The sequence below is a fragment of the Tachypleus tridentatus genome, chromosome 8, assembly GCF_004210375.1.
Source record: "Tachypleus tridentatus isolate NWPU-2018 chromosome 8, ASM421037v1, whole genome shotgun sequence".
Lineage (NCBI taxonomy): Eukaryota > Metazoa > Arthropoda > Merostomata > Xiphosura > Limulidae > Tachypleus > Tachypleus tridentatus.
The window spans coordinates 36,479,475-36,505,144 of NC_134832.1; the positions used below are offsets into that span (position 1 = coordinate 36,479,475).

Genomic DNA, 25,670 nt, shown 5'->3' on the forward strand with positions numbered 1-25,670 from the left:
TTGTGATGCATTATGACACTTTTAATTCCTGCAAAAATTGGTGCACAACTTTTTCCATCATTAACACTGGGGAACACTCATTTTGTTGCATTTAAAAAAAGACCTTTCTATAGTCAATTTGAGCCTGTTGATTTCAAATCTGAAGTTGGTTTTTTGTCTGCAAGCTACAGATTTTATGCAATTTGACATTTTTATTTATTTTTTAATTTTTCGTTATTATAGGAAATTATAGGAATAGCTTATCAATTTGTTTGTGTATTTTATTCAGGTAGGAATTTGCGTTTGTACACTTCATCTGGACAATCTCGTTTAATGCTCCAGCAGTAGTCAGCCATCATACTTTTGTCCCAGCGCCCTTGGTAGCGTTCTTCCATGACCTTTAGGTCTTGGTGGAATCGTTCTCCTTGTTCGTCACTCACAGCCCCCAGGTTGTCAGGGAACTTATCAAGGTGGCTGTTCAAAAAATGAAGCTTGATGCTCATGTTGCACCCGAGATCACGAAAAGCGACGAGCATTCTGTTCACAAGTTCACTGCAGTTTTCTGCCTTATTGTTTCCAAGGAAGTTCTGAACGACTGCCACAAAGGATAACCATGCTGCCTTTTCTAAAGCGGTCATCTTAGCAACAAACTGATCATCACGAATTAGGGTTCCGAATCTGTAGGCCATCAAACACGCCTGCTTTGATCTTCTCAAATGATAACCCTGGTAAAGCTGTGATGATGTGTTGGAAACATTCACCTTCGGTTTCCAGTGCCTTGACAAATTGCTTCATCAAACCTAATTTTATGTGAAGAGGAGGAAAGATGATCTTATCTCTGCTTACAATTGGGTCTTGTATGATATTTGGCATGCATGCTTCAAGGGTGTCACGAATAGGCCAGTCCTTCTGGACCCAATGTTTGTCTCGTGCTCGGCTGTCCCACATGCAGAGGAAACATGGAAACTTGGTGAAACCTTTCTGTTGTCCAAGAAGAAAGTTGACCATCTTTAAGTCTACACAAATGATCCAATTGTGCTCATGATATTTTAATAAGTCCATGACCATTCTCATATCATCATAGTCTTCCCGCAAATGCACTGAGTGACCAACAGGTACTGCTCCATAAACATTTCCATTATGTAAAAGAACACACTTTAGACTGCGTTTTGAACTGTCTAAAAAAGAGTCTCCATTCAGCAGGACTATAGTAAGGTACACCCAGTTCTTTGAGAAACCCTTGGATGTCATGGCAGTAAACAAACTGTGTCTTCTGAAAAGAAGGTCACTAAATGCTGGTCACGCTTTCTGAAATATGATACTTTAACAGAGTGATCAACAAGATTTCTGCCTTGTAATCTTGATGCCAAAAGCTCTGCTGCTTTCTTTGAAAGACCTAAATCCCGCACTAAATCATTCAGTTCAGCCTGGGGAAGAGGCTTCGGGACGGGGAAAGGTTCAGTGTCTGAAGAACAGTTCTCCGATTGTGTACACTTTTCTGACAATTCATTGTCACAACTGTCTTGTTCGCTTGTATCATGTCCAATGTCTTTATCGTCCAATGAAGGCAAGCCTTTGAAAACTGGAACAGGAACTTCTTCAGAGTGCGGAGCAGGCCGAATAGCTGAGGGAATGTTCGGATACGTAATCTTATGTCGGTTTTTCTTCCCAACACCCGTTGTGTTTACCATGCAGAAATAACAGTCAATTACATGGTTGGTGGGTTCGTGCCAAATCATTGGAACACCAAAAGGCAGACCATTGCGTTTTCCTTTGGTCCAGTCTCGGAAGCATTTCCTCACAATTGTGGCACACAACATGAGGAGCCCATTGCTTGTCTTGATCACCAAGATGAACTTCAAAATATGCCTTGTAGGCACGCTTGACGAACGAGGATATGTTACGTCTCTGACGATTGAGTGTGTAGCATCCACATATGTAGCAGAAGGCATCAGGCTTGTTTCTGCAATGATATCTATTTTTGGAAGCCATGTTTGATCTGAAACAAAAGAAGAATGATCAAAATATTAGAAGCTATCTATATATATGGACGTGAAAATGCTTATACATGGTTTACAAGTTCACATTTGTACAATTTCATTAACCTCAAATTGCATACAAACTAGAGCTTGTAGAGAAAAACTAATTTCAGATTTGAAATCAGCGCCTAAAACTCCTTCAGAATCAGTTAAAATATCCAATGCAACTCAAAGTTACTGAAAAAGTGTTCCCCAGTGTAATTGTAAGGATCTGAAATAGTTTTATTAGAAAATAATAAAACCACTAATGAATAGTAAAAAGCTTTAGTTTTTCATTGGTTTGCATGAAGTCATAAAAAAGACTGGTTTCTTATCTCTATGAACGACTAAAAGTTTATCATAAAAATCTGCCATTATTTCTCAAACTACCTGTGTGCATCTTTTAAACTGGAAAGTAATGATGCTGAATACCTTTTCTGTATTAATTTATATATTTTTTACTCTTATAACTAACAATATAGTACTAATAAAACAATAAATTGTTTGTTTTTGAATTTTGCAAAAAGTTACATGGGAAATGAAAGATAATTCAGTTAATAACATTACCCTGACATTCCACCTTCCCACCCACTGTTACATTTTTATTATTGTGGTTGAATTTGTCGTGTAATACAAACTATGAAAATACTCAATATGACTAATAAATGCATTACTTACAGGAATCAAAAGTGAAATTATTGATGTATTGGAGAAACACAGAGATGAAGAATTAGCTCTGCGGAAAGAGAAGAGAAAGAAAATGCAGGAGGAAGATGAAGGAAAGGACAAAGATAAGGAAAAGACACGACAAGAAACCAGTGTATCGAATAATCTTCCAATTTCAACGGTAGGAGATAGCAGTTGTGAAAGTGAAGTACAAGGAAGTACTGAGAGTGGGGGTTTAGCTATGGAGGTTTGTTTTGTACTTTTTTCAGAACCTTTGGATGGATTAATCTATTAGCTGAAGACATTTTTAATAATCATATTTAAAAAATCTTAATTCCTGTGTTAACTTGTAAACATTATTTCTATAACATTATAGCATTTTATTGTAAATAACTGATTATAGTGTTAATTTTAAATTTTTTTAATAGACTTAAGTGATTGTACAGTGTGCTATACCAGTAGCTTTATTACGTATATAAATCGTCCAGCTGTGTATTCAGTTAATATAAGATATTTAGATTTAGATTTAGTAGGATTAATTAGACAGGCTTACAATGGTTTGACTTTCTTCATTTTTACATGTTCTTCTGTAATTCCTGCGTTACAGGGACAAATAATTATTTTTTGAATCTGTGTAGCTTAGTTATAGAAAAATCTGTTATTAAACCCAAAACAATTTTTGTTTAAATTCACTGGCTTGTGTTATTAAATGTATTAGATCATTATTTACCTTCTCTTGTATTTGAGAAGAGTAATGGTGAATAAAATTATTTTATATGGAAAAGTTCAGTTAGAATTAAGTTTATTAGACTAAACTTCAGATTAAATTTGTAATGGACTTTTAACTTGTATAAATTTGAATGTATCAAATTTAATTTAAAATAGGTATAGAAAAATGATTTAGTGGCTTTGATTATTCTACCTTAGTTATTGTTTTTATTTATGTGAGTATCTATACTCAGGTTTTGTTATTTTCAGGTTTTACCTTCTGATAATACCAGACAGAATGAAACCAACCTTGGTTTAACAGAGGCTTCAGGAGTTTCATCTTTGGAAGCCCCAACAACAGTCGAGTCAGGCAAGGCATTTGGTTTTTGGAAATGTTTTCTTTATTTTTTCTTCCTCACTTTCTTAATTTAAGAGCTACGTTATCGATGTTTTGTATATATGAATTAAGTTTTGAACTAATTGTACCTATTACAATACCATGAAGGTAATCAAAGTGACCATCAGAATATTAAATGTGTTTGAAGTCACGGTTGCGTAAGATTTGCCATAAGTACTTTCAAAATTTTATCTTTTCACTACAGGTCATGGATCAAAGGCCAAATCATCTTTTGTGTTGACTTGCATTCAAAATTTTATTGAACTATTACATTATGAACTTGTGTTAAGTTTGGAATTAAATTTTGTTATAATTCAGACTTTAGTATTGTGTGCAAGTTAATTTCTTAATTTAAAAGAAGTATTAAAAGAATGCATCTAAATATGGATTTTAGTAAGTCACAAGGTATGTATAATGCAGCATTTTTTAAAATTAAATGTTTGTGATGTCAAAATACCAAGTCTATAATTTTGTACAATTTAGGAACTCAAATTACTAATGTGGACAAGCTAGAATATGAAACAAGAACCTTGTGTCTTTTTATTTTGCTGAGACGTGGTTTATGTACTGAATCAAACACATTGCTTCCCTTTCAACCTTTTCCATCAGCAACTGCGTGCAAATGTTATAGCAAGTAGAGAAAATTGTTTGCTTTACTTTTTGATTTATTGTTCTATATTTTAAGAAAAATAAGTCTAATTTATTTTTTAATTATAACATGAAATCATTTTACACTCACACTAGTAACAGAACTTTTCACAAACAAATCTTTAGTAAAAATATTTTCATTAAAAAATCTGATTTGTATACCCAATACTTGTAATCTTTACTAAAAGTGTACCAAATGTTGTGAAGGTACACATGCTATATGAAAAGTTAGTGCAACATGTAGATGAACTTGTGTATATTTCTAATGTATTTCCTTTTTTCAACAAATGTGAATTTAAAAATGGACTTAAAGTTTCTGACATGTTTTACAGATAAATAGTTAAACCTTTAACTGCACACTTTAAACGTTTCTCTGCACAGGTCATGTTTTACTTAGTTACATTTGAAATTTAATTAAACTATTATTAATGTATTGTAATGAAATTAGCATGATCATGTGCATTATAATTCAAAATTTTCTGTCACCTAAGTTTTAATTCCTTTCTTTCAAAAGAAACCTTCAACAACTTTCTTTGAGCTTGGTCAAATGTGTATTTATAGTTTCCTTCTATAATTTCTAATATATTTTGTGTATCTTCATGAAAGTTCACAGCTTTTCTGTAAGTATTAAGAGTATTTTGTAGACAAAAAAAAAAAAAAAGAGAAATCAGAATTTTTAAAGAAGTATTTTCACGAAATGTATTTATTAATGTGTTCTGAGTGCAAAGTGGTTTTCATATTAAGATACTTTTTTGCTCTTAAAATTGTCAAATTTAATTTGCAGAACCTCTGAAACCTTTTAAATAAATTTCTAATTTTTCTTTAACTTTTTATTTCTTATTTTCTTTCCGAACTACATGCAAAACTGGCTAACTTGACCAATCTCATGACCATCAAAAATATGGAATCTAAATTGCCATTTTTCTTTCTATATTGTAACTATATTTGTTTATCCTAAATAGCTTTAAGCTCATAACAGAATACATCTGTTTCTACTTAAATTTTGTTTTATTTCTCTTTGAACTACCTCCAACTAATAATTGTTTTACACATTGTAAATCACTTAATGAACACTTAATTCACATTACCCTATCAAGTTACTTATGACATAGGCTACTTTAAAGCTGCTCAGGAGTGTTTTTCTTTATTTCACCTCATCTAATATTGTCTAATTTAAAAATGTTAACTTTTTCATTTTAATTACTTTTAAAATAGTAAATAAAGCTTTCACATTAAAATATAGTACTTACCCATTTCATATACTCTTATGAAACTTTTCTTTTTTATATAATAATGCTATTACTTTAAATTTTTATTTCATTAAGTAATGCAATAAACAACTGAGAATAACAACATATAAAAGGTAGACAATGTTCTCTTACTATTAGTTTTTATTATATTCAAATCATTAGTACTTGAAGTGAGAATAGTAGTTAGTGAGACTGATTTCTGTGTTCATCCTCTGTTAGCTTGCACAAGATAATTGTATGCTTAGTGGCATAGCAATGCCCTAAAATCTACAATTTTACAATTCCTAGTATCCACCATTGTAATTCCTAATCAGTCCTTTATATTCTCCATTTACAAAGTCTTCTGTTTTTTTTTTGGACAACTTTGTTTCATTTCCTTTCCTTCCTAATGTATTGTGTTATCTTTAAAATACAGTTCTCAGTATTGAACAAAACATTCCACAGCAATTTGTGTCCTCATTTTAGTTGTTTTGTGCATTACACAATTCATATACAGGTATTTAACCATAAACATAATAGCATTCACTTGTAAAAGAAATACCACTTTTAGAAGAATTTTGAAACTATTATGACTCGTTTTTAAGAGATTTAAAATGTTATCAGTACCTTTGGGATTATAATATTGTAAAATTTTTTTGTTGAATATGAACTTCATGTTGAAATAAAAACAACTTTATATATTTTGTTCTCCAATTCTCATTAACTATCTTCTTCCACAGATTCAACTCGACAGCTTGCAGGAAGATTAATTGATGCTATATTGGAACAGTTAGTGACCCCAGTGGGAGAAGTATCTTCTACAGTATCATCTGTTAGCTCTGGAGTATCTGTTACAGCTGTTAGTAATACTGACTATGGCACTTCAGGTGAAGGTATGATTATGTTTTTCACTGAGGTTTTTTTTTTCTGTTCAAGAATATCTTCTGTGATATTAAAACATGGTTATTTTCTTATTTTATTCTCTGGTTTAATTGTACTTAGTGGAATTCTATGGCATCATTGTAGTTGTTTGAGTTTTTGGTTATTCATATGTATGTAAAACCTAAACAAGTTTTTCATATCCTTCATTCACAAAATTTCAAAAGGCTTAGCAACCTATGCCCATCAGCAACCATGTGCAAATGTTATAGCAAGTAGAGATAATTGTTTGCTTTAGTTTACTGTTAAATGTTCAGCATGTTTCCTTCAAATCCATTTTAAAAATGTATAATTTTAAAAGTTTGAGTGAAACAAAGTTCTCATAGCATCTGTTGCAATACTTAATGTACAGTGTAAGTTATGTGAATACCTTTCACCATTTTTACGTCATGTTTCCAAATTTGTGAAAAGTGTATAGTGAAGAAAACATGAAGTTATAAATACCTAAAAGTATTAGGGCAGCATATTTTGACAAGTGTGTGGTGTCTTTCCTGTGGAAACTTGTTTTGATAGTAAGTCAATTTGCCTTTTAGTATTTTACAGCACAAACTACAACTAATACTTGCTACCAACTTTGACACTCTTTTTACAATGGCTCTGAATAATTCAAAGTAATTTATCTTGATTTAGGTTGGATCTTTGAGTGGTTAATTTAAGTTGAAGTCGTTTGTTTTGGATCAGTTACTTGTATTTTCATGTGGTGACAATGTGATATCATAACGAAAGAATGACACATTTCATGGAATTCCATCAAAACAGGCACTGTAATGTTTCTCAGAATGTTGCAGGATGACAGAACATTTATAGTTTCCATAACTAATAATAATAGAAGTCTAAACTAATTAAAACAAGCCAATACCATCGGACTGACCTAATCACACTTTATGGATGGAATGACTTTTGTCAGCGATATATTTAATATACATGTGCAATATTTATTATAATATTGTAATTATATCATTCCCTTATGGAACAACAGTAAGTCTTTAGATTTATAATGCTAATAATCATGGGTTCAGTTCCCCTCAGTAGACACAGCAGATAGCCTGGTGTGACTTTACTGTAAGAAAACAGTTCTATAGCTAATAACTGCTTGATTCTTTATGATTGAGGTTGGACTAGGCTATGCAAGAGACGACCAAAGACTGTTTACAAAATTAAATCTAATTAATGGCCATGAACCTTCCTGTTGTTGGCTGTCAGTGTCATATTTGTTTTTGTAAAAAATGTCTGAACAGAAATAAAAGTAACTTTTTATTTTATGATGTATATTTTGTATATTATAGGGCCTGCTGCATCAGCAAGTATTTCAAGTTCAGAGCATAGTGTTTTACAGCCTTTTACATGTTCTTTATCCTCTCTCAGTAGTGCAAGAGGGTAAGTGCTGTTGGAATATTATTGAGTTCTGTTGAAAATAATTAATTTAGAAGAAAGTTTATTAATAATAATTAAGTTATTTAAAGCTGCTTAGTAGAAATACACATTCTTAGAAAAGATATACAAGTTGAGTTGTTAGAAAATACTGTTGTCAGATTTTTTTTTTTCAAATCACCAATATAAAATTTCTGATAATTAGAAACAAGATGATCTTGTGTAAAAATAAGTTATATTATCTTGGAAACCAGGTTAACTTTTTCAGCTTTTCTAAATTTTATTCTATTAAGATTATCCAGAAATTGAAGTCAGTTGCATTTGAAGTTGCTTCATAGACTTTATATTTAAATGACTCTTGGAAAGAATATCTTTTTAGGGTGTTTTGGTTTTTTAATGTAATTCAAGTGGTTATTGGATCATTTTGTCAGTGTGCTAATGAATTGAGTAAACCAAAAACAAAATAACATGTTATTTTTTATCAGGTGGAGAGAGAATGAAGCAAGTCAGCAACTACAAGTTGACACAACTGCTGCTGCTGCTACTACAGTTAGGCAGCCTCAACAGCAAGAACAAAGTACTTTGCTTCCTGGACCACTCATCAGCTTTACTTCTCCAATGGACACAAGTGAACCTCCATCTCACATTCCCTCTGTCGAAATCCCAACAGTTTTTTCTCAAAGGCCAGTCTCTATACCTAACATACAGAGCAGTCGAACTGATACTAGTCTAGCAGATAGTAGTGTGTGGCAAGTAGCTGAAAGCACTGTTGATTTGGTTATGCCTACAAGTGAATCAACTGGTCAGTAGCAGCATCTTATATAGTTTATATTTTAATGTCAGAGGTTAAGATATTCTATGTTCTGTCAAAGTTAGTCCTTCACTTTTATGTTGTTCATTTAATATATCTGGTATGATTGATAAAAATATAAATAATTGAAATTTTTAATAGTATATTATGATTCATAATCAAATGTAAAGTTAATGTTATATTTAAATGTTATTATGGTACAATACTATATAAACCATTCTTTAGTATTATTTGTTAAATTTTTAAGAGTATTACATTGACATTTCTTTTGCTTAAATGCTTGCAAAAATAAATTATCTGAATATAGTTTCTCTTAATTATTGAAATACAGCCACTCACTTATTTTCCTGTGTAATTCTTGTAAATTCCTAAATGGTGTTTAATGTTTTTCAGCAGTTTTATGTGTCAGTTTTTAAAAGCTCCATGCTATGAAGTTTGAAGTAAAATAATAATCAGATTTGGAGAGTAACATCCCCAGTGTCTGATTTGATAGGCATCTTTTCCAGTGCTTGGTTTAAAAATGGCTTCCACTGTGTTTGATGTAGAAATTAACACCACAATCTAAGTTATAGAAATCAACCTTTGTGGTGTTGGGTTTAGATAAAAACATTAAGTGTCTATTTTGGAATGGAGCTTGTAGTGTCTAAACATTGTTAGATTTGTAAAACAGTTTGCAATGTAAGATTTTTAAAGTATTCTGTAAACAACTTTTTAGTGTTTGAATTATAAAGCAAGTTTACAAATGTAATAAGGATTGGAAAAAAGCATCAAAATCTTAGGTTTTTGGATTTTTCTTTATTCTCTCTATGATTAGCATCTTCAGCAGTGGATATTATTGGAATTTTATCCACATCTGATGATACCAGTACACCTGAAGATCTTTCCCACACTACTAGTGCAATAATTTCTTCAGGTTTGGAACATTTAATACATGTAATCTTGATGATATTGGCACTAACATGATCATAGAAATTAAGTTTTTTTTCTTAATATTCTTGTGCAATTAATATTTTAATCATTTTAGCTCAAAATTTACAAGTGTTAATTAGAAGTATAAGAATAAAAGTGCTAAATTCTGGTAACAAGAGAAATGTACTGCCAGCTAACATTTTTTCCATTTTTCTGACAGCTGAAACTATTCATACTTCAACAAACACTATAACTCAAGTTCCTGGATCATCCTATGATACCCATCAGCTGATAACTTCTGAAGCTACAAGTACTACTATTAGTGCAACTGAAGCAGGGACTTCCTCTTCAACATCAGCATCTGATTATGTTGGCATATTAGGAGGTGAGCTGCTCATTCCAGTATATTAAGTTTCTTTACGAATTCTGGAGAAGAGTAAAATTATGTAATTTAATTCTGTATGAATTGTGATAGCATAGTAATTCCAGAAGAGCTGATTTATTAATCTGTTTTATTGGTAAACTTTAAAGAAAACAAGTAGGGTCAGAAAGTTAGTTTTGATTTCACTTGGTTTATCTGTTGTAATGTTTTGAATGTAAATTACTAATCCCACTTTCACTGTGTTTTTCTATATATGTTGTGGAGAGTGTGTGTGTGTTAAGAATGCTAGTTCTTTGTTTTAATATTCTATAGTAAAGGAGTAAGTTACTCATCCCACTGAGTTTTTCTTTGTTATTCCTGGTGGTGAATGTGTGTGTTATTAATCCCATGTAGATTTATGCTGTAATTTCTGCAGTTTCGATTTAATATGGGAGATTTATATTTATAAAGTCATTAGCTTTGTTGTTACTTTCACTTGTGCTTTTATTCTATTAAGCAAAATTTTTTTGAAGTAATTTCTTCTGATATTTTCTTATTTACCCTATCCACTGTGGGTCAGAGGTTAAAGGCCATGTCATGTTTTACCTGCATTCAAAATTTTATTCATCTACTACATTATGAATTTATCTCCTTAAATTTGGTATGCAAACTGTAGATTATCCAAATTTTCATATTAAATTTATTAATTTAAAAGTAAATGTTAGCAAATTCATCTAAACATTGATTTTTGTGCATCATATGGTATGTTGAATGCAGCACTGGTTCAAATTGGATGTTTGTGATATCAAAATACAGTCTTGTACAAATTAAGAACTCAAATTAACAAGCTAGAATATAAAATAAAAACCTTTTACCTTTTTATTTGCTAATTTATCACTATATTTAGTGAATCATAGTGACCCCAGGTCATTTATTTCCATTTTTTGAAATGAGCTTCTATATCCACTTCTGTATAGTGGATATAAATTTATTTCCATTTTTTGAAATGAGCTTTTATATCCACTTCTGTATATGACATGAGAATAACCAATCAGAAGCTCAGAATGTTTCCTTAGTAATTATTCTAAGCTATTTTTAACTATAACAGCATTCTCTTTCTTTTGGGACATATCTTTGCACTGGAAAGTTGTCTTTAGCTCTTACAAGATTTCATATTTTTTTAGACAGGTCACACTGTAAAAACAAAAGATTCTTGATGACAAGAAGTCCACTTGAGATAAAAATGTATCTCAGAATAGATAGTATGGGCATTAACACTTTTATTGATAAGGAGCCTTATCAATAAGTGTTAATGCCCATACCCAGCTCTTCTGAGATACAAACTAAAAGTCAGTTTTATATTATTGGATACAGTAATATGAGTGCATAAGCACTGCACCATTATAAATTCTGTATTGTTTGGCAGACATGGCTGAAAGTTGAACATAATAATGTTAATGTATATTGTTATCAAACTTAAGCTAATTAGTATAAACATTTGTTTTAATTTTATAATCTGTAGTTATTCTAAAATGAAAAAAGTATGATTTATATTAATTTCCTAATTTCATATAATGGCTCTGAGATTTGTCAATTTGACTGATTCCATACAAAGATTCATTAGTGAAAGTAATCAAATAAATATAAAGATTTTTCTTAGGAAACATTTGATAAACCTATTTGGACATTATAAGGATTTCAGATGTTAAATTTATAAATAATCATGTTATTAAAATGAAAATTACTTTGTCAGGTAGGCAACATATTAAAATGTAAAAAGGCATGAAAAAATTATCGCTTGGGAAACTTTAAGACGTAATAAAACAAAACCTGGTATTTTGCATATTAAGGCCTTTAATATTTGCCAAATTTCATGAACCTGTTGTTACTAATTTGAAAGTAATAGTATGAAAACTATAGCAAGTACATAATGGTCACGAGGCCATTCCTATGCTGAAAGAATTGATGCTTAGCAATGTAATGCTTTTACCTGGCCCTTTTCACATATGAAATCAATATATATTTGTTACTTCAATATAAAAATTCCCTGTTTACATGTAGCAGTGTTGTAAATAGTTTTTTGAATTTTTCATACATTTTTTTTTTTTCTATTTTATCAGTACACTGAATATTGCTTTATAAGAAGAGTTTGTGTTTGCTATTGTGGTATTCATTTCAATAATTCTTTGATTTTGTTAAGACACAGAAATACCTGAAGGCGTTGATCCATCATTTTTGGCTGCACTGCCTGAGAATATTAGGCAAGAAGTAATTGCAGAGCAGCTTAGGCTTCAGAGACTTCGGCAAAGAGCCCAGGCTGCTGCAACTAGTCAGACAACATCAGAAGGAACATCTTTTACAGAAGTTAACCCTGAATTTCTTGCAGCTCTACCTCCAAATATTCAAGAAGAGGTACTGTAATAAACATTTCTAAAAAATTATGCTAACCTATTCTTTGTATATTGTGCATAGCATTGTGCAGTAATTATTTATTGTCATTAAGTGGTATGATATAATACTTATTTGTAGGATAAAAAGTTCTTGAAGTTTTACAGATTGTGCAATATTAAATTTGTCATGTAGTAAACATTTTCTAGATATGTCAAAGGTAACAAGTGAAAAATTTTGCCTATCTATCTAATGTTATGTTTATAGTTGAATCACTTGTTCTATGTTCATATTTATGTAGTTGTTGCATTGTTTAGTAATGATTTTATCTGTATGTGTAGGTATTAGCTCAGCAGCGAGCTGAACAGCAGAGATTAGCAGCTCAGAATTCCAACCCAGACACCCCAGTTGACCCTGCTAACTTTATACAAACTTTGCCTCCTGGACTACGTCAACAGGTCAGTGAATGTTTACAGTGTTACATGAAATGTTATCAATTGTGAATTACTTATCTTCACCTGTTTATGGGATGTCATATCTGTATATATCTTTGTATGTAGGCAACATTCAAATAGAGATACTTTTACAGTTTCTGACTAGGATCGTGGTCTGTTTTCTTCTGTAGGTTATCAAGTATTCTATGGTTTTTTGGTTTTTAATGTTATATATATATCTGTATTTGTGAAATTTTATTATAAAATATTGAAAGCTGAATTTTGCCATTTATTAAAAATTTGATATTTGTTACAAATTAATTTAAAATAACTAATTTTTTCAGGTTAATATGAATTTACAAATTGTGATATAAATTTTTTTTGTATACTTTTCATAGTTTCATAATTATAAAATTCAAGTGAAATTGTTCTTTTCCCTGTGTTTATTTCTGTAAACAGTATATACTAATTCTCAATTGTACATACCTGTTTTTAATTGATTATTGACCAGTTTTCACAATTATGAATAAATGGACAATGTTTTATTTGTGGGCCAGTGACTTGCACGATATAAATAAGTAGTTTGACAAGCCGTGAGAAGTCTCCGAATATAAGATATGTGGAGTTTTCAGGACTACTGTATATCCACAAATTCACCTGAAAATTACTATGGATACATAAATATCTGGTTCCTTTAAAATGAGTATCTACATTTATAATTCAAACATTTTATGTGGGAATTTAAATTAAAGGAGTATCAAGGGGATTATGGAGGCTCTCGAGATTGGCATGGACATTTTACATTCATTTTAAGATGTATACTTTTAATTGTTTGGAATATTTTTTTAATGCTGTCCTGTAAGGGAGATTGAGGGAGTTTGTGGAACATTGGGTCACCTGAATATGTTTATTTAGAATTGATAGTAGCGTATGAATAATTATTCAAAACAAAGTGTGCAGTTTATTGTGTAATGTGAGGTAATTGACTAATTTTTCCCACAGTTATGATAGCTTGTTACATAGGTTGAACTATGTCACTTTGAGAAAGTAACATTTAAATAAAAGCCTTTGTAAGTGTTTGTTGATGCATATAAAGCCTTTTAGCCTTACTTCCACCAGACCTACATGTTGACAGAAGTAAACTGTTTGTATTTTTGTATACAAATAACCTATGCATAAAACATATTTTAGGTTCTTGCTGACATGGATGATAGCCTTCTGGCCTTACTTCCTTCTGATCTAGCAACTGAAGCTCATACTTTAAGGAGAGAATGGGAGACACGACACAGACAAATGCAAGAGAGGTTATTTTCATCTCATGCAGGCACTGCACTCTCTCGAATTCTTCGATCTGCAGGTAGTTTCAAATTATATAACATATTGTATAATAGTAATTAGTTATGAAATTTTAATTGTATATGAGGCTATTTAAGAGGAATGCTAGACTGTATCAGCAATCGTTTATGTAAGGCTAGAATATTTTGGAGTAGATGACTATTATGTTGGTTGAAATTTATTTACAGTTAGCACAGTTTAGAAAGAGGAATGCAAGTTGTTTAGCAGCATACTTTAAAGCTAACATATTTAAGAAAGGAATGTTAAGCCTAAAATGTGAATATGTATGTATGGTTTGAAGGTTATGAAACATTGCTTTAAACATTTTTTGTAGTTATCTCCTTTTGTTTTAACATCTTGAATCTAAATGTATTTCTTTTAGTTATCGTAGATGCTTCACTATCAGCTTACTATGTTCTGTAATGTGTATATGTATGACCTTGTTTAATCTTTGCAGTATAGTATTTTACAATAACAAATGAAACATTTAAACTTTAACATATATATATAACAAATTCTATTATGATCTTTCCCTTAAATCTACATGCGAATGTTAAAGAAATACTGTATATAAGACATTATGAAGATTGAATTTACAATATGTCAGTGAGACTAAAAGGTTGAGACATACAGTACAAATTATAGGTTTATAGGGAAAGTCTTGATTTTTAATTAGGACGGATGGGCACACGCTACACAATCCATACTGTTCCTCACCGTGGGCAATGGGCATGGAACACCTTATCTTCACGAGCAGGAGGAGCTTGTAGCAGTGGCACAGCAGGCTTGGCTAGTACATTACGTTTACGGGGAAAACAGCTGTTAGATCATGAGGCTTTATCATGTTTATTAGTTTTACTTTTTATGGATGAACCAAAACTGAACACAACTCGTTTACATAGAGTGTTAAGAAACTTGTGTTACCATCCTCCTACTCGACAATGGATGATCAAGGTAAGCTGTACTGGTCTAAGTATTTATTATTTATTAATAACACTGTCCATAGCCTGCAAGTAGAAGAACATCTGTGCACTTGTGATATAAAGCTTTGAGAATATTTCCTTTTTGTTTGCATAGTATTGTATTATAAGCAAGAATGGATGTGATTAACATCTGCTTGACTAGGGATGAGCATTTATGCAAGAATACAGTAATTCTGTGTGTTCCTCACAAAAATTGGTGGGATTTTGCTGAGGTTTAAAATATCTTGTACACACAAAATGACATTCTACTTGTGTCTTTCTAACAAAAAAAAAGTTATCTATAGCAGTTAGTCTGAGAACACTTGAGTGTAAGGTGATTTTCATTTCAAGTATAAAAATACTCTATCTTATGGTTTTCATATCTTATTTGCATCACCTCTGGGACCTAAAGAATATCAAAATTGATTTCTAAATTGGAAGTATTTTTTATTCAGTATTACTAACATTAGCTATCAAGATACAGTGCAACTAAATGTTTAAAACTAAGTTGTACAAGTGTATGTAACTTATGACAAGCCCCCCGCTAGTACAACGGTATGTCTCTGGATTTACAACGCTAAAATCAGGGGTTCGATTCCCCTCGGTGGTCTGTGCAGACAGCCCGATGTGGCTTTGCGATAAGAAAAACACACACAAACTTATGACAATATCTGAGCTCCAATTTCAAAATAATCATTGTTAGAATATAAATTTAAGTGAGCTCTTTCTAGTCACTTTACACATAGGCAAGCAACATCTACATTTAGGCACTAAAACTCAAATCTGAAGGTGAGTATGACACCTGTTAGAGGTTGAAAACTTTATTACTTTTTTTTACTGTTTATCCAGAGTACTTTGAAATGTGCGAGCCAAACATTTATGTAAGCATCTTGTTTAGATTTACATCTACTCAACTACTGTTTTATTACTGAAGATACAGAAAGCCAAAGTAGAATATTTTTATAGCTCATTGGCCATTTGAGAGTACATTCTGAAGTTTTAAGGATTTAAAGTTTATATAAAATAAGACTTTGAATTATGACAAATTATAAATTTTGTTTATTTTGGAATTTCATGCAAAGTTACACAAGGGTCATCTCTGCTAGCCATCCCAAATTTAGCAGTATAAGACTAGAGCTAGAAGGCAGCTAGTCATCACCACCCTCTGCCAGCTCTTGGGCTACTCTTTTACCAAAGAATAGTGGAATGACCGTAACATTATATTGCCCTCACAGCTGAAAAGGCAAGCACATTTGATCTAATGGAGATTCAAACCCTTGACCTTCAAATTACAATTCAAGTGCCTTAACGATCTGGCTATGCATGGCCCTAAGTTGTAATTTCATTCACATACATAGATAGTAAAGGTGTTTACAATGTGAATGTAATGCAGTGACTTGCATAGATAAGCATTTGAAGAAGCACCTGTTTTCAAAAGGTTAACTCCTTATTCACAGGCATCTTTTTCTAAATTTGTCATCAGTTCTTAATGAGTTACATTCAAATTTAATGAAACTACTGGCTCTTGATGTATAGTTACGAAGTCAAGAAAATTGTTGTAGTTATGGAGCATATTCTTGGTTTAGCGTATATCCTGTATTTCTTGGCATGTTATTTAATTCAATAAAGAAATTTATTGTGGCAGTACGATTAGTATATTAAAAACAAATGTACAGTTAAATGTCATCGTCAGTTAACAGTAAAAACAAAAGTAGGTCTAAGTAAATAATTTTTCACTTGTTTTTCACATGTATGCCTTACTAATAAAAGTGGCTGAAAAGTAAAAATAGTAAGCTTATGTCAGATAGTTAGATTAGGTAAAATAAATAATTTAGTAAAAAAACATTATCACAAATAACTTACAAATAATATTGGAAATCATAATGTGATCTGCATATTTGCAAAGCGAATTAAATCTTATACTGGTGCAAATACCTGTTAGTCAGGGTTCAAAGGGAAACCCCTCGGTGTGGATTTCTGTACGTGGTAAGGGGACCTCCCAGGGAAGGTTCTGTTCTATCTGGTTACCTTCTCTGGGATCTAAACATCCACCCACGTGTTTGCCGTGCGTGGCGACCCGTGAAGGGGAGGAGAGGATCCTGGTGGTTGAGGGGTCCATCCCTAACACACCACTTTGGCCTCGAATTCCTGTAGACGGGCGGCCTTTGGGTGGCCCCCCTTGGGTCAATCGGCTGGTCCACTTGGGCTAGAGTCAACCAAGTACCAGTGTTGGAAGTTCTCAACAAGTGTTGTGGACATTTTGCCTGATGCTGGTGTTTGGGTATAGTGCTCACGAAACCCTGGCGTTGCTGCATTGTCCTTGCATGACTTTGTAGTGCGTCCCCTTGTAGGGCTCCATGGTGGATGGGGTCAGTGGGTATCGAAATTTTTTCTTTTTCCTATGGATCCTCTAAAAAATTTAAATAAAATTGTAAAAAAACAGTCAACAGGTAAGCGACCACGTCTTGAATACTCAGAACAGCAATCTTCAACATCAGTAACACACATACCTCATTTTCTTATATTACATTCTCTTTCCGGAAAAACCTTTAGGGCAAATGTCCCCTTTTTTTTATTCAAAAGGGACTAGAGGGACTTGCTGGCTCTCCAAAATCAGTAAAGAAACTTCGATCTGGTGACATATTGGTTGAAACATCCACATCCCAACACAGTGAACTCCTATTGAATTCAAAGGCAATTGGGGATATACCTATTGAGGTTACACCCCATGCTACCTTGAATTCTTCACGAGGAGTTATTCTTGAAAGGGATTTGAAGAACGTTCTCGAGTCAGAGATTCTCGCTGGTCTCTCCACTTGTGGAGTTTCTGCAGTGAGGCGCATCTCCACTCGCAAAGATGGAGTTTCACTGCCAACAAATACCCTCATTTTAACATTTACTTCACCACGTGCCCCTGCCACCATCAAGGCAGGTTATCTCATTTGCAGGGTTTGGCCATACATACCAAACCCTCTTCGATGTTTCCAATATCAGAGATTCGGCCACTAAAAGACATCTTGTCGCTGTTCCCTGCCATGTGCTCGTTGTGGAGGCAAGGACCACGATGCCTATGACTGTGACATGAACCCACGTTGCGTCAACTGCAATGGTTCTCACCCTCCTACTTTCGTTTTTGCCCAAACTGGTTGGAGGAAAAAGAGGTGCAGCATTTGAAAACGACTCATAACATTAGTTATCCTGAGGCTCGGAAATTGCTGCCCGCCACTCCATTTCGGACATATGCTGCTGCACTTTGTTCCACAACTACAATGGGAGTGCAGACAGTTCTCTCTGTGCCTCCAAGAGAATCGTTTTCAAAACAAATGAAAAGCCTTTTGACCTCCGTGGTTAAAAAGGTTGATGAATCAACTTCCACACCCATCTCTGTTCCTCCCATACCTTCCAACAAACCTCAAGATCCACGTCCTTCAGTTTCAAATACAGGCATTTCTTCAGATACATCTTTTTTTCCCACCACAAGAGACAAAACAATTATTCGTTCGCGTCCTCAGTCACTGGATTCCCCTTCCAATAACAAAAACCTGCCCACCCGACCCAGAGCAGGATCCATGGAGGTTGATAGACCTCCTCCAACTAAAGACAGTAAAGAAAAAAGACGTGGTCGTAAACCGAAGGATTCTCCAGCCACTTCACCTACCCATTCTTAAAAATGGCCACCTTGATACAATGGAACTGTCGATGTTTACGTTCTAATCTGGATGATATCAAAACGCTGATTGCTTCCTACCATCCTGTTTGTCTTTCTTTACAAGAAATATTTCTCAACACTGCTGATACTGTCTCCATTCGGCAGTTTTCTCTGTACAGAAATGACAGGTTGTGTGATGGTCGAGTACATGGAGGGGTGGCACTGTTGGTTGATCAACACATGCCCACCCTGTCTTTGTCACTCAACACACCCTTGGAGGCTGTAGCCATCCATGTTTCCTTGGGTCATACCATCACTGTTTGTTCTCTGTACCTGTCCCCTGGAGAGACATATGATCAATCAGATCTTGATGCTCTCGTTGAACAATTGCCATCTCCATTTCTAATCCTAGGGGATTTTAATGGACATCATCCCCTCTGGGGAAGTGCTGTTATTGGTGGGAGGGGCCGATCTGTAGAGCGGATGCTATCTGATCACAATCTTTCTCTTTTCAATACTGGTTCTTCCACTTACTTTCATGCACCTAGTCAGTCCTTTACCGCTATTGTTCTCTCAGTTTGCTCCCCTTCATTATTCTCCCATTTTTCATGGAGGGTTGACAGTAATCCACTAGGCAGTGATCATTTTCCGATCCTTTTGAGAGAGACTGGCCGTGGTCGATGCCACTATACCCGCGTGCCCCGGTGGAAGCTGGATCAGGCAGACTGGTCCACTTTTACTGCTCTCGCAGAACTTGATCCTGCCATTGTAAATCAGCCATCAATAGACGACTGTGTAGCAGCGGTAACTGGCTGTATTACACATGCAGCTGCTCAGTGTATTCCTAAAACCTCGACACGTTTTCCACGATATCCTCATCCGTGGTGGAATCCTGCTTGCCACTTTGCACGGAAGGCTCAAAAGCAGGCCTGGGATACTTTTCGTAGATATCCCACACTTTCAAACCGGGTTGCTTTCCAACGGGCCCGTACACATGCTAGGTGGGTAAGACGTCAAAGCCAGAAGGAATCTTGGATTAAGTTCACAACCAGCATATCTTCTACCACCAGTTCCAAGATCATGTGGGACAGGATTCGGAAGGTTAATGGGCACTACAATTCTATCCCCCTCTCGAACTTACTCTCTGATTGTCGGGAGGTGACCAATGTTCGGAACATTGCTAACACTCTAGGTGAAAGCTTTTGCCGGGTATTTAACACTTCTGCTTGTTCCTCCACCTTCCTGGCCATCAAGACTCGGGCAGAGCGATCACCTCTTTCCTTTCGAACTGACTGTTTCTTTGACTATAATTGTCCCTTTACCCTGGTGGAACTAAAAATGGCCCTTCATCGGTCTGCCAGTACGTCTGTTGGACCTGATGATATTCATTATGACATGCTGCACCATCTATCTCCTGCTTCTCTTGATGTCCTTTTGATTGTTTTCAACTGGATCTGGCAGGAGAAGGTTTTTCCTGATGCCTGGCGCCAGGCTATTATTTTACCTTTCTCTAAGCCAGGGAAAGATCCCAAGATTCCTTCAAACTACCGTCCAATTGTTTTGACGAGCTGTCTCTGTAAGACATTAGAAAGGATGGTTAATGCTCGCCTTGTTTTGTTCCTCGAATCAAAGAACCTCCTTTCGTCCACTTAGTGTGGGTTCCGACAACAGCCCTCCACTACAGACCACCTAATTCGACTTGAAACATCTATCAGAGAAGCCTTTCTCAACCGCCAACATCTTGTATCAATATTCTTTGACATAGAGAAGGCTTACGACACAACATGGCGGTATGGCGTTTTGCGAGACCTCCATACATATGGGTTACGTGGCCATCTTTCCATGTTTATTAAAAATTTTTAATGGACAGGAGATTCCATGTTCGTGTGGGTTCGACACTTTCCCGTTCTTTTGTACAGGAACGTGGAGTCCCTCAAGGCTGTGTATTGAGTGTTACACTCTTCAGTATAAAGATAAAAGCCATCACTGAACAACTCCCTCTCACTGTTGCGAATGGGCTGCATGTCGACGACTTTCACATCTCATGTCAGTCGTCAAACATGAGATATATTGAGCGTCAACTACAAACCGCCCTCATTTGTGTACGGAAGTGGACTCTGGCAAACGGCTTTAATTTCTCTCTCTCCAATACTGTATGCATGCAGGGTATTCACCCTGATCCTGAACTTCATATCGGTGAAGTTTTGCTGCCAGTGGTCCCGGAGACCAAGTTCTTGGGGCTTATCTTTGATCGTAAACTGACCTTTATACCACACTTAAAGCAGCTTCGGGTCAAATGCACAAGAGCACTGAACATCCTCCGTGTTCTCTCTTCTACCAGTTGAGGGGCAGATCGCTGTTCAATGTTAAAGGTATATCGTGCTCTTATTAGATCGAAACTCGATTATGGATCAATGGTCTATGGCTCTGCCATACCCTCGGCCTTAAAGATGCTGGACCCCATTCATCACCAAGGACTTCGTCTCTACTCTGGGGCTTTCCGTACCTCTCCAGTTCAAAGTATATACATTGAATCTCATGAACCTTCTCTACACCTTTGCCGTTTGCAACTGTCTTTACAATATACTTCGAAACTTCATTCCTTACCAAAGCATCCCATTTGGAAATGTGTTTTCCTTCGTCGGTGGGTAGTACTTTTTCAGAACAGACGATCTGTCATTGCTTCGTTTGGCCTTCGCATCCGGGCGCAATTGGATGAATTGGGTCTCTCCTTGGATAACATTGCAGATTCCACAGGTCGGCCCATCCCACCATGGCTTATTACAGCCCCAAATGTGACCTTTCTTTCAGTCACCTAAAAGGCAGATACTCCAGATTGGAAGTACCGTCTTTTATTCAATGAATATCTTTCAAACAATCATTCAGTTCCCATTTATACAGATGGTTCCAAATCAGGTAATTCAGTGGGCTCTCCTATGGTTTGCTATGGGTCAGTAGTTTCACGCAGAATCCCTTCTACAGCTTCTGTTCTGTGTTCACTGCTGAACTGTATGCCATATCTCTTGCCCTGGATCATATTGCAGCTGAGCAGTACTCCAACTGCACTATTTATACTGATTCGCTTAGTTCTATACTTGCCTTGGAATCGCTACACGTCAGCTCACATCCTATTCTCGCTGATATTCGAAACCGACTGGCCCATTTCTCATTAGCAGCTACTTCAATCCAGTTTTTCTAGATACCAGGCCATGTTGGTATTTGAGGGAACGAGCTTGCAGACATGGGAGCTAAATATGTCTGCTTCAGCACCATCACATCCTGTGCCTATTCCGTACATGGACTATGGTGTTGTCTTCAAGGCTCGGCTCTGTGCCAGCTGGCAGTCCACTTGGAGTGAGCAACGTGACAACAAACTTTTTCAAATCAAACCCAAAATTGGACTTTGGCCATCAAGCTTCCGTAAAGTTCGGAAGGAGGAAGTTGTTCTCGCTAGGCTACGCATTGGTCACAGTTTTTTAACTCATCATTTTCTTTTATCTGGAACTGATGCACCAATGTGTAGTTTGTGTAACACTCAAATCACTATCAGCCACGTTTTACTTTCTTGCCATCGTTACAATTCTCAACGACGGAATATTTTAAACATATTTTTCCCAGGGTCAGTCTGTAACATTGGACAGAGTTATTGGTGATGGTGACTCTGTCCACCTTGATAATGTGTTTAATTTTTTAATGGCCATTAATCTTTTTAATCTCATTTAAGTGTTGCATATTTATTCATTACACCTTTTTAATTGTGGTTTCTTTTTTACTGTTTTAATCTCTCTACTTCAATTTGACATTGGACAATGGCCAGAACATTAAATAACTCGACACCAGGACTGGAAAGGCCAACTTCAGGTGACTAACGCTACTGTTTGAACTACTCGTTAGTCGTCCTGGCGAAGTTGTTATTATACTTTGCTGCATATCATTTCACACTTTTACTACTTAACTTTTTAGTACTGGCCATATTGACTCATAACCCGGAACCAGGACTGGAAAGACCAACTTCAGGTGACTGACGGTGGTTTTTATACCTACCTGTTAGTCTTTCTGGCAGGTTATGATCATTACCATTCTGCTAGCGTAAATACCTTACAACTTCTTATACTCTGCCTTCTATCTTAACATTGTAGACTAGGTGTCAACATTGGTTTTATACTTTTTTGTTTTACCTTCATTTCCATTTATGTCTATTACTACATTTATTTATTTATTTTTTACATTTTTACCGAATGTCTGCCGCAGATAGCCTCGCTGCTTTGTGCCATAAAACACTAAATCAATCAATCAAAGGGAAATATAAGAACTTAAGTATAAAGAGGTGTATAGTGATATTAATTCAGAGCAATTTAGGATAGAAAAATGTTTTATATTATAATTTGAAGTCTAGAAGAAAAGGGTAATTTAAATGTATCCCTTTTTTGTGGTTATGAGATCAGTCAAATTGACCAATCTGTATAGGGTTAGGATGGAGAAAATAATAAGTACAATATAAAGTTTTACTGCAAAAAGATTAGATCTCTGTTTAGGGGATCATACAAATAAAATTGAATTTTGATACAAAGAAAAGTATTTTTAATCTTAACATGAAAATCACTTAGCACCCAGAATATATATTCACAATCACAGCTTTAGTAAAAACACTTCATTAAAAAGTATTTTGTTTATATACTAAAGGTTTGTTTAGTAAAATTGCCAAATTCTGTGGAAATACAGAAAGTGTAATAAGTTATAGTATGGAAACTCATGATTATGAAATAGTTAGTGTCAGTCAATTTGACTATGTAGCAAAATAATTAAATTTTATGAAATATGTATGTTAAAATCAAAGAATTTGAACACTTAAATTCATTTTCTTTTTTCTTTTGTGTCAGCAGTCCTTCATGTTTGAAAACTTAAAGGAACCATTAGCTCCCAAACACACACACACACACACACACGTGCACGTTTGTAGGTTTGTATGTTGTAAAGGATAAATGACACTTGCAAAACGGTAGTTTGACAAGGTAGTACAAAATCCTCTTTAGACTACAAACTGTGACCAGTATTCAAAATGTAAACTGAAAAATAATAAAAATTAAAGTGAATATAAAAGTTTTATTTTGAATGAGGACAGACTGAAATAACTGTTAAAGAAATTTTTGAAAGTAAATAGTCTTCATTATTTAATGCACCAAATTGCATGTATGTATTTACATTCAAGTAATAGAAATAAATAACATTTCCTTTATTAATCTTCATAAATATGTTTTAAGTTCTTTATTTTACAAGGATATTTTTAAAAAATCATCATTCTCCACTCAGTGATGACGAGAAACCCACTTGTTGAGAAATTTATATGCAAAAACGGCTCGTTTGGGCTGAGAAAACACTTTACATAGAAGAGCGAACAACGTTTCGACCTTCTTCGGTCATCGTCAGGTTCACAAAGAAAGAGGTAACTGACCGGAAGCTGACCACATGTTTGAAAGGGGTTGTGTAACTGTGTGTCGAAATGTAGAGGGCGGTATTAGATGTTTGAATATATAATTTTATTTATTATATTAATATAGGTATAAAGGCGTTCCTTTATATTGGTTTATTTTGGGTTTAAGTTGTTGTATAAGTAAGGCTTCTTTAATTTTACGTTTGTTTATGTTTGTTTCTTTATTTAGTATTTGAGTGTTTTCTATGGTTATGTTGTGTTTATTTGACTTGCAGTGTTCGAAAACGTGTGAAGGTGACTTTTTATGTTCTTTGAATCTGGTTTCCATTTTTCTACTTGTTTCTCCAATATAGAAGTCGTGGCAGTTATCACATTGTATTTTATAAATAATGTTGGTGTGGTGTTTGTCAGTGTAGTTTTTACATAGTATAGACCTCAGTTTTGTGCCGGGTTTTTGAATAAATTTGGTATTAATTGGAATGTCATATTTTGTGACTAATTTTTGCCAAATGTTGGTTATTTGTTTGCTGATGTCGGGAATATATGGTATACAGCAGTATATGGTTTCGTGGTTTTTTGATTCGTGAGCTGTATTTACTTTAGTTGGTTGATTTTCTACATTTCGACACACAGTTACACAACCCCTTTCAAACATGTGGTCAGCTTCCGGTCAGTTACCTCTTTCTTTGTGAACCTGACGATGACCGAAGAAGGTCGAAACGTTGTTCGCTCTTCTATGTAAAGTGTTTTCTCAGCCCAAACGAGCCGTTTTTGCATATAAATCATTCTCCACTGGTATGAGAATTGTGACATTTGTTCTTCCGTTTTTTAAAATTTTGTACTTTTCAAAGGAGTGGTAAATAAATTAAACGTAAATTACTTACGATATAACCAAGGCAAAGCACAACTTTTGAAACTGATAGAAAAAGTAACAATTCTTTGTACAGAAAATAATGTCAATATGTTACTTGACAAATAAAAACTTTTGCTTTCTATTGGTTATAAATAACATAGTATAAAACATCAAAGAAAACTACTGGTAGGTTGTAAAAGAGAGACAGGAGAAAGTGGTAAATGGATTTGATTTTTTATACAGTGTTATTTATAACCAATAGAAAGCCAAAGTTTTTTATTTGTCAAGTGACATATTTACATTATTTTCTTTACAAAGAATTGTCAATTTTGCCATCAGTTTCATTTTTTTTTCTAACAGTACTAATATCAGCAAACTTAGCTGAACTGTTAAAGGCTTTTATTGCATAGTTAGAAAACCAGATACTACAATAGTTATAGGACATGCTTTGTGTGTTATCCTGTGTTCTTAGGTGCATTATTCAATTCAGTACAAGTTATTGTAATAGTATCATTAGAATACAAACAAAAACTAGTTAAGTTTCAATGGCATTCAAAAAAAGAAACCAGAGAATCAAGATAA

At 34.3% G+C, this 25,670-nt stretch overlaps 1 protein-coding gene across 1 annotated transcript in view; it reads left to right on the plus strand.

Moving 5' to 3' along the window:
• Positions 1-25,670, plus strand: part of HUWE1 (HECT, UBA and WWE domain containing E3 ubiquitin protein ligase 1) — a 195,617-nt gene that overhangs the window by 145,630 nt on the left and 24,317 nt on the right. Inside the window, 11 exon segments of the mRNA XM_076448258.1 lie at positions 2,678-2,910; positions 3,642-3,741; positions 6,386-6,538; positions 7,871-7,961; positions 8,441-8,757; positions 9,581-9,679; positions 9,896-10,060; positions 12,237-12,448; positions 12,766-12,882; positions 14,050-14,215; positions 14,870-15,147. Of these exon segments, the coding sequence (XP_076304373.1) occupies positions 2,678-2,910; positions 3,642-3,741; positions 6,386-6,538; positions 7,871-7,961; positions 8,441-8,757; positions 9,581-9,679; positions 9,896-10,060; positions 12,237-12,448; positions 12,766-12,882; positions 14,050-14,215; positions 14,870-15,147 (1,931 nt within the window).